Genomic DNA, 10000 nt, shown 5'->3' with positions numbered 1-10000 from the left:
TGTGTGCGTGACTTAATTCTCGTGAGCGTGACTCTTCGCTCTTGTACGCGTGACTTTTCACTCTTGAATGCGTGATTCTTTGCTCTTGCGAGCATTACCCTTCGCTCTTGTGCCCGACTTTTCACTCTTGCGTGGGTGACTTTTCGCTCTTGTGAACGCGACTCTTCGGTCTTGTACGCGTGACTTTTCCCTCTTGTGCGCGTGACTCTTTGCTCTTGCGAGCATTACTCTTCGCTGTTGTACGCGTGACTTTTCAATCTTGTGCGCGTGATTCTTTGCTAGCATAACTCTTCGCTCTTGTGCGCGTGACTTTTCACTCTTGTGTGCGTGACTCTTTGCTCTTGCGAGCATTACTCTTCGCTCTTGTGCGCGTGACTTTTCACTCTTGTGCGCGTGATTCTTTGCTCTTGCGAGCAATACTCTTCGCTCTTGCGCGCGACTTTCCACTCTTATGTGCGTGACTTTTCGCTCTTGTGAGCGTAAGTCTTCCCTCTTAAGCGCGACTTTTCACTCTTGTGTGCGTGACTTTTCGCTCTTGTGAGCGCGACTTTTCCCTCTTGTGAGCGTGACTCTTCGCTCGTGTGCACTTGACTATTCACTCGTGCGTGTGTGTGCGTGTATGTGCGTGTGTGTGACTTTTCACATGTGTGTACGACTTTTTCTGGCACATGTGCGAGTTTTCGCTCGTGTGTGTCGGACTGACTTATCCCTGCTGAGTTTAACAGAATAATATTCAATTTCAACCCATAGAAAACATGCCGAGGACACTTCTTTTCTTATATTTTCTGGCTTCTTTCACCCCCTTCGTGATGGCTGGTACTCGATGCCAGACAGAAGTTAGTATTCCTGGTATGGCTCTCGATGGTTTCGTCTTCAAAATGATATCAGTAACAGCCCCACATCAGTGTGATGTCCATTGCGAAAGAGAAGTCACATGTCAAAGCTATAACTACGTCATAGGGGAGAAAATCTGCGAATTGAATAACCGTACTAAGGAGGCGAGGCCACAAAATTTCCGCTCTGACCCAGTTCGGTTTTATATGCGACGTTTTATCGGCAGAGGTATGTGATCAGTTAAAGTTGCTCGTTACAGTTAAAAAATAATTCGGTACCTTGTTCTTTTGCCAATCAGCACAGAAGTATCGTGGATAATAAGGATGTAGTAAAGAGATCGGACTTTTCTAAGTTGAAGACTTAACGCTGAGCAAACCATTGCGACGAAATGTCTTCTCAAAGACGCCCTTAAATTTTCAGTTCCTCTGGGTTCCATTCCTGAATTACCAGCGGTATCTTGCCAAGAAATACAGGCGAGTGAGGGCAAATACACCATCAGCAACAAGTACTGGTTGGAGACAAATTGCACAGAAAAGGTACAATTGGTTGGTTGCAGTGACTCAGTGAAAGGTGAATTTTAGGTTATCTTGCCTCTGTTATATTCCATTATTTCTCATTTATACTTAAACCATTTATTTGATGCTGAAGGTTGAGAGAAAATGAAGAGACCGCGGAGGAAGCTTCATTTTCACTTTATTATGACGACACCTTTCTTCTCTTCCATGATGCTTTGCAATATTTTTGAGGCCTTATTGTTGGTTTTGTGACGTCACTGTGGCGATTCAGATGACGATGCCTTTAACGAGAAGGATGACGATGAAAACAAACAAAAATAGAACATACAAGGACCCCAATGATTAATCAATTTATCAAATTACATGATGCTTTACAATAACTCATGATAAGATTTACTTGTATTATGCAACTGTACGGATACTTTCACAGGCATTAATTGTTCAGATCCAAAACCTGTGGAGCAGAACAAGGACGACGACGCGACGCGTGAGTATTGTCGACTTTATTTTTCCCCTTCACTTTTGACCACAGCAAGGAATTCCAAGAACTTAGGCAGGTTGTCATTCATTACAGCGGGCGGGGGGAGGGGGGGGAGGGGGAAGAAAGAAGACCTACTGGTAAAAACGAGTAGACCAATTCACTACTGATTATACTAAATTTTCGAATAATCTAAGCGAATCGAATTAAATCTTCAAAGAAGATTGCTGAAAACAAGCCAGGTAGCAATGAGCGTGGCAAAAATCTTTCCAATTTTATTGTAACAGTTGTACATGTTTTCTATTTGTAGCAACTGTTGCGAGTCTTGACAGGGGCAATGGACAACCCCAAGATGCAAATGACTATGACTTTGAGCTTGTATTCAGAGAAACTCAACAGACGAGCTATGTGAAACACGATATGAATAAGAAGTGGGTTGAAAACTTTACTGTCTGCGCCTGGATACACACACCTGATATACAACAGGGCCAACGCATGACTGTAATAAGTATATTGACCGAGGAGGATGACGACGATGAAAACGTTCTGAGCGTGAAAATCGACGGAGGAAGGAAAATCCATTTTTCAATCGAAGATGACGGGTAAGGGTCTTTGTGATGCAGAACTACCCGAGAGCAATTATTTACCTTGTCGTTATCAATTTTTGTTGTTGTAAAAATAGAGCAGGCATTTTCCTTGACGATCCTGTAAGCCACGCATTGTTGCTTTAAGGCTGATTGAAAAACAAGCATATCAACCTTTGATCGTCCTTTCGTAAATTTTCGTGTTTAAGTAGTAAATGATGAACACGAAGGAATAAAAATGTTGCAGCCTTTAACAAGAGTTGCTGCAAAAATAGTTCTCAATTATTCACCAACACTGCGGTGAATAATTTTTTAGTATATATCGCACCGGAACCAAAAAGCTCAGTTTATTTCTGTAAATATATTACAAACTGGTCGGAAATTAAATTGGTGACGCGCGATTTTGTCTCTTTGACTGTTCGGAGGCGAATCGCTCCTGAACCAGCCAATCAGCGCGCGCGAAAAGGACCATTCATCTGTGTGGTATCTACTAAAATACAGATAGCTTCAGTTGTATTCAGTATTCTAAGAGATAAAGAGAAAGCATTTAGTGTATAGTTATGATGGGTTTTTTATTTTCGAGGACTGCCGTTTCTGACGTATTCGCCACCAGTTCTCCGAAGGATCAACTTGTCTTTATCTGTGTTCGAATCCAACCTGACCAGTCCCCTTACATAGAAGCGATCGTAAATGCAGATTTTGGTTCGAAAAAATCTAGCGACGGAGTTGAGTACGAAAATGTTCAGTGGAAGCAAGTAATCATCGGACAAAGTCAGCATGATAACGGTACTATTAAGAACGACCACCCATTTTATGGAAGGATTTCGAACTTAAACTTCTGGTTTAACTCTCTCACTGATGACCAAATTACAGATTGGTACAACAGTGGTCAGAAAATTTACATGCCTAACATTCTAAAATGGCCAGAACTTGGTTCTTCTTCGAAAAGATTTGGAGACGTTCATTTTGTAAAGGTCACTTCTGCTGAGAGACGTAAGTTCAATGGACTTGATACTTCGCCTTATCATACTAAATGTAGAGTTTAATTTATCCAGGAATAGTGAAAGGAAAGGGGTGGAGAGTAGGAAAGTGTTACAGGAAAGCCGACTGGAAAAGATCTGTAGGTCTGACAACGAACTTAAAGGAGCGGGGAGGGTTCCAGAGCCCCCTGACCTTCCCTCTGGATCCGCCATTGTCAACACTTTAACAATGGTTACTAATCTCATTAAAACTGTGTTTTTAATCATTTAACTAAGTTGAATGATCGAGTATACATCCCTGTTATAATGGGTGTATTTATATTTTTCTGTTTAGAATGGCGTAACATTTCGGATGGTGAGTTGGATGTACAAAATACGACTAATGTTCTTGCAACGAAAACTGTTGAAAGTGGATCCGGAGTAGTTATCGAAGTCGAGAGTCAGTCACCAGTCTCATGTATTGGAAGTGATGGAATTGATTCGGCCACAGTTGACGGCGTGTTTATATCTGTACCTGGAAGCTGGAAACGAATCAGTTACAAGCAAACGTTCTTGGAAACTCAGAAGTGTTTTGCAATTTTTGGAAGCGTCCCTAACTGGTAAGATATTCATTTCATGTCTTTTATGTCCCTCATAAGTATGGACCGTGATCTGAAAAGTCACTTGTACAACCGGTGTGAAGACCACATGGAAAGTCACAGAGGGAATGGTGGCTATAACTCGGAATACATTAATTCTAGATCTGGAAAAAGACTTCGGAAGGTCAATGCGCCAACTTTCTCTCTATCTGGGTAACGGTACATGAAATTTTTTCGCAAAATTTTCCACCCCCCCCCCCCCTCGTTAAACTTATTGTTTCTTTTGGTGTGCGGAGAAACACCTGTGTCTCTCATGAAGTAACTTACAAAATGCAGTTTTGGAGAAGCTCTCGGTTTTTTGTCTGTCTTCCTCATTTATTTTGAACGGCCTTTACCTCACACTTTACAAGGCCACGCGAAAAAGAAATCATAACATTATTAGTTAGCAAAACTAACTAATAAAGGACTCAATTTGCGTATTTGGCGTCAAACGCAGAGCTACAAGTGTGCCCACACTCGTAACAATTTGTATCGTTGCTTAGACAAAGCAGTGACTATAGATTCCCGCTAAAGGAAATATTTAGATTTGTAAAAATCCTTGGTTTTCTTTCATCATTGCAGGGCCACTGGTATTTTCACTCCGGGTGTTTCAGAATTCGACCTTAGTCTGGATGAGCTTTGGAAAGAAGAATATCTTGGCCCAAATGGTAATAAACGCATGTGTTTGGGATTTAAAGTTTAGTGGTAACGTTGCCCAGGGAAGTGTGCCTTATAGGCCTTAAGAAATTGCTTTAGTATGTTTTTTTTTTCTTCAATCCTCTGATTCAAATGATGGAACTGTTGAAACTGACAATGTGATGTGTACTTTGAAACTTAGACTATTTAAAGCTCACCGTTACATCTGTTTGTTTAAGAAAAAAAGTGGATCATCACGGTGTCATATGTGAGAGTAATATAGGCACAAGGAAAATATCTGTGTAAAGTTCAGCCGTTGAATTGATGATAACGATAACCATGACAATGATGATGATTTGTCTCCCTGTTCTTTCAAGGTAATCATTTTGATGGTGTGAATACTTTGTGCGGGGATGAGCACTTCTGGATGGTAAATCACCCGAACACACCAGTAGCTGGAGTCAGTTTAAGACGAAAAGGCAATGGGTCAAGTGCGGGGATATCCACCTTTGGCAAGTGTGGGAAGTTCAAGTTCAAGATTTCTGATATTGGTGTTCTACAATGAAAATTCAGTATCAAGTCCTGGCTAATCCAAGTTGTTATTGTCGACACAAGTTGCAGTCCTCTCCCCATGCCGATGCTTTTGATGTCACGACAGAAAAGTCACGTGGCATCCCAAAGAACGACATGGAAGGAGATTAAACCCGTTGCTCGTTGCTGCCTTTTAGCGCGTTAGACTGGCCAGGACTTGAGCCCGCGTCAGTTCAATCGAAAAGTTTGTGCAGTAAATTAGCCTTAAGCACATCAGCACTATGAAAGTAAATTGCACTGAAAGCTGAGCTGGAAATCACTTCACGTTGAAACAATCGTCGACATTGATAGAACACAGACATCAACTGAACACAGATGTCGTCCTTCACAAACTGTTGAGGTTATACGATAATATTTCACATTCCACATATTTTCACACGCCTTTTTTCACATCGAATTAAATAAATTGACAAAACAGACATCCCGTGGCTAGAAGTCGCAGTCATGCCCCAACTTGACCTACGTGGCAAAAAGTGGAGCCGCTAGGAATCTCAAGATGAAAAAGTTGCAAGGTGTTCTGTTGTGTTGTAAATAAAATAAGGTTTGCGGTATGCAGTTTTAACAGTTAGTTGATTCATTCAACATTTTGTTTGAATTCATATCAAAATTCTACCAAGGAAGAATGTAGTTGTCAGTAGGAACTAGTTTAGCCTTCGTACATATTTAAGCTAAGTGCTCTCTGGGTATTTGCTAACGAAAATCCTCAGATAAAATCACTTCGCACTGAAAACCTTCGTGTGGTTAGAAAATACACGTTTCTAAGGCAGACACACCTAACCACGTGGTAAGTATGAACTGTTAGTATCGCTCACCGCGTAGGATTTTTCAGTGAATGAAGTTACCCATGCGTTAAAAACCAAACAGAAGATAAATCAGAAAACAAAGATGAGTCCATCAGAAGACACTTTATAATTGACAAGTTTGGAACGAAAGGGACTGGTACCCGGTTTTTTAACATATCACACGAGGTAGAAGTATGTACCAACGCCATCTTGAATGCGGCTTGTTGTCTGCCACTTGTTTGCACAATACATTCCAATCGCGATTAGGTTGAATTTCTTGCTAGCTGGTTAAGAACGTGGCGTGAGATTCTGCCGGATCAGTCACATAGAAAAATCAATTTAAAAAAAATACCATTCCAAGCTACTCTCGACACTTAAATGAAAATGTCTCCATTAATTCTTTAACCCATAAGTGTGACCAGCGTCTAATTTCTCCTTACAATATCACCCCTGAATCACACATTGAGGTGACAAGAATAAAGGAAATGATCACCGACCAAAGAAGCTCTTGATTGTAAAACAAATTCTCTTTGTCAGCACCTTAGCAAATGTAGAGAAACAGTATGGAGAATATACATACTGCTGTCAGAGGGTAAAGCCGGGTTAAACTAGAATCCACTGGAATCGCTTTCGGGGTGTTCTTTCGCTCGCTTCCCTGTGGTTATTGAACGATTGAACGGAGTACAAGAGAGTCACGAACGAGAACACATTTCTTTCTTATGTTTTCCGAAGGAAAGAAACACTGTTGTCGCCACTTTTGTTTTTGTTTACGTGAGTTTCTTTAATGGCTATCACACGTACACTCGAGGGACAGTAGGGAACACGTAGGGAAGATTTAATTGAAATTTTCCTCGCCGGTAGCGTTCTTCTAATAATAAATGAAAACAAACATTATAAAGCGAATAAATGCATTTGAATTGAAACCCCTGGAGCCCAACTGTGGAAAAGATGATGGTGGAATGGGCTTCCCTGCTTCAACCACGCAGATGCTCTTGTAGCTAGGTTCTTTATGAGGTCATGCTTGTGATGTAGTGCAAGAACACCTGTTCGGCATCAAGAGATCAAATCAAATATATATTTACGTCGATCAAAATATCAGAGAAATTCGTTCAGTTCCAAATATAGAGGTAGTATTTAATTTTGTTTGGCACTCGCCATTTTCAAATGGAAAGGAAATGATTTTCAAAATTTCCCAAAATAATCAATGAAGTGGGATGTTGAAAATTTTTTCTGCAAAGTAAAGTTGTAATGTCGTCTAGAAAACGAAAGTACTATCTGATAGCTCCGGCTTAGTTATAGGTTTTGCTAGAGTTTCGAGTTGTTTCTGCAAGTATCAGCAATATAAATACTTTAGGAGCGACTTCGCATCATTGGTGGCACAGAAAATTACCTCGCAAATAAACTTGTGATTTCTTAACGGAACGTGCATCGAATGTTTACGTTTAAAATCAGCGTCTACATTTAAAAAGAAGCAAGACGTTTCAGGGGGTTGCCATTGAAATAAAGCCGCTTTCCATTGCTAGTAATTTCTAAACCGGATTTAAAGCGGAGATCAAAGGTATGGAGATGAAAAACTTTCAGCCTATTCAAAGAAATGAGATTGCAGGTAATATTCTCGTTGTTAAGAAAAGTAAGCCGACGGGGGCGAATCTAAACAGGAGAAAACAATTGTTTTTCCATCTATTTCAGTGCTTGGAAGATACAACCGCAATCAGTGAACGAAAGATACAAAGACTGCTCCTTAGCTGCAGGTGGAATTGGCTCTATAGGCTCTGAAGAACTGGAAATAGTTTTTTGTCATCTTGGAAGGTGAGAAAAAGTTTGGGCTTACGGTTCACCACAAATCATTCACGATTAACAACAAGTAACATAGTTCTATTATGCGTGATGATGTAAACCAAAGAAGAATGTCCTTTAGTTCAATAATATATTTAGAGTGTGGTCATACATTTTTTACTTTTATTTAAAAGATTTTAACTTGCTTTTCGAGCCAATTCTCTTTCAAGATTTTATCAACAGATTTCGCTTTGAAATATCAAAAAGACTCCCATACATACTGATAGCGTTTTACCAGAGACATTTTCGATTTTCTTCAGTTGTTGAGTGCTAAAATAAACTTAAAAGGAACATTGATGCGGACACCTCTTCCTAAATCTATCTTTTTTCCCTCCCCGAATTGACCCGGGGAGTAACCTCAAACAATTTCAACTAACTTTTTTAACTTTTCTCTCTACTTTTGTCGAAAACTGAGAAAGAGAGGAAGAACTTATTGGACAATGCTGACCAATGTATTCTGGGTCTATTGGCTGGAAAGATGTCAACTTAATTAAAGCTGATATTAGTGATATCGAAACTTAAAACGCAGCATTTGAAAGCAAGTTCTCCCCTTCTTAGTTTATATATGTTTGTGTGATGGAAGGAATTCATAAATATTCTCGCACAACTATTCTTGATTAAAAAGAAATCAGTGGTCAGTAGCGCCTTTTTTTTATGTATAATTTATCACTGAATGTTTTTGACGAACATCTGACGACGCAAGAAAACAGCTGTCCTTTTCTATTTCTCCCTTTCTTTAGTGAACGCATGACTTTTTTTCATGCAAACGCTTTTGCTTGGGCATGTTTGACTGTTCGCTCGGTTGCGCGTGACTTTTTCGCTTGCGCACGCATGACTTTTCCCTCGTGTTCACTGAGTTTTCGCTCGCATGTGCCAGATTTATTTATCTTCACTATGAGGTTAGCTGAGATACGTTCAATTTGAAGACAGAAGGAAACATGCTGTGGACATATCGCTGTATCCAGCTTTTGGCCTCTTTCACCCCCTTCGTGATGGCTGGTGGTCAATGCCGGACAGAAATTAGTATTCTTGGTATGGCTCTCGATGGTTTGGTCTTCAAAAGGATGTCAGTAACATCCCCACATCAGTGTGAAGTCCATTGCGAAAGAGAAATCACTTGCCAAAGCTATAACTACGTCATAGGGGAGAAAAATTGCGAATTGAATAACCGTACCAAGGAGGCGAGGCCACAAAATTTCCGCTCTGACACTGCACGGTTTTATAAGCGACGTTCTGTGGACAGAGGTATGTGGTCAGTCTTAAATGCTCGTAACAGTTAGTATACTTCGGTGCCTTATGTATCGCCGACCAGTACCGAAAGCCTTTCAGTTTTATATAATCATATAGGTGTAATAAAAAAATAGGTTACAATTTTTTTGAACTAGAGGCATCACTCTGAGCGAACCACAATAACAAAATTGTTCTCAGAGACACCATTAATTTTTTAGTTCCTTTGGGTTCTATTCCTGAATTACCAGCGGTATCTTGCCAAGAAATACAGGCGAGTGAAGGCAAATACAACATTAGCAACAAGTACTGGTTGGATACCAGGAGCACGGGACAGGCTGAAATGGTTGATTGCAGTGACTCAGTAAAAGGTGAATTTTAGGTTAACCTGCCCTTGTTATATTCGATTGTATTTACTTTATACTTAAACTATTTTTTTGATACCCAGGACTGAGAAAAAATGAAGGGAATGCGAGGGAAGCGTCATTTTCTCTTTTTTTGTAACGACACCTTTCGTCTCTTCCATGATGCTTTGCAATATTTTTGTAGCCTCACTGTGGCGATTCAGATAAAGATGTCAATAACGAGAACGATGACAATGAAGATTACTGGTGCAATGAGAAAACAAATAAACAAACAAAAGTAGAACAAGCATAGACCACAATGATTTATCAATTTATCAAATTACCCGATGCTTTACAAGTCTTACGATAACTCATAATAAGATTTACCTGTTTAATGTTTCGCGACTTATTAAGGTGCACTTTTATTTTTTCCCTCAGTTTGTGACACTAATCCTTGTAAGAACGGCGGAACGTGTGTAGCGGCACCCAGTGCAAAAATCTATAAATGCAATTGTACGGATACATTCACAGGCATTAATTGTTCAGAACCAAAACCCGTGGTGTAGAAAACAGACG

The 10000-nt window shown here is 40.1% G+C and overlaps 1 protein-coding gene and 1 pseudogene across 4 annotated transcripts in view; both read left to right on the top strand.

Moving 5' to 3' along the window:
- Positions 1–5872, top strand: part of LOC111330134 (uncharacterized) — an 11153-nt gene extending 5281 nt beyond the window's left edge. For all 3 annotated transcript variants that reach the window (XM_088744132.1, XM_088744130.1, XM_088744129.1), the window contains 8 exons: positions 751–1062; positions 1255–1404; positions 1780–1836; positions 2138–2429; positions 2995–3404; positions 3726–3990; positions 4591–4676; positions 5022–5872. In XM_088744132.1, coding sequence (XP_088600258.1) covers positions 756–1062; positions 1255–1404; positions 1780–1836; positions 2138–2429; positions 2995–3404; positions 3726–3990; positions 4591–4676; positions 5022–5209 — 1755 coding nt within the window. In that variant the 5' untranslated portion in view covers positions 751–755 and the 3' untranslated portion in view covers positions 5210–5872. The remainder of the gene's footprint in view (positions 1–750; positions 1063–1254; positions 1405–1779; positions 1837–2137; positions 2430–2994; positions 3405–3725; positions 3991–4590; positions 4677–5021) is intronic.
- A 1984-nt stretch (positions 5873–7856) lies between these two features.
- LOC111330096 (uncharacterized) overlaps positions 7857–10000 on the top strand; it is a 7491-nt pseudogene continuing 5347 nt past the window's right edge. Inside the window, exons 1-3 of the transcript XR_015994933.1 lie at positions 7857–9098; positions 9302–9451; positions 9863–10000. The exon at positions 9863–10000 is cut by the window's right edge and continues 12 nt beyond it. The product of XR_015994933.1 is annotated as an uncharacterized LOC111330096 (transcript). The remainder of the gene's footprint in view (positions 9099–9301; positions 9452–9862) is intronic.

Source organism: Stylophora pistillata, chromosome 13 (assembly GCF_964205215.1).
Source record: "Stylophora pistillata chromosome 13, jaStyPist1.2, whole genome shotgun sequence".
Lineage (NCBI taxonomy): Eukaryota > Metazoa > Cnidaria > Anthozoa > Scleractinia > Pocilloporidae > Stylophora > Stylophora pistillata.
This window is presented reverse-complemented; position numbering and strand designations above follow the sequence as displayed.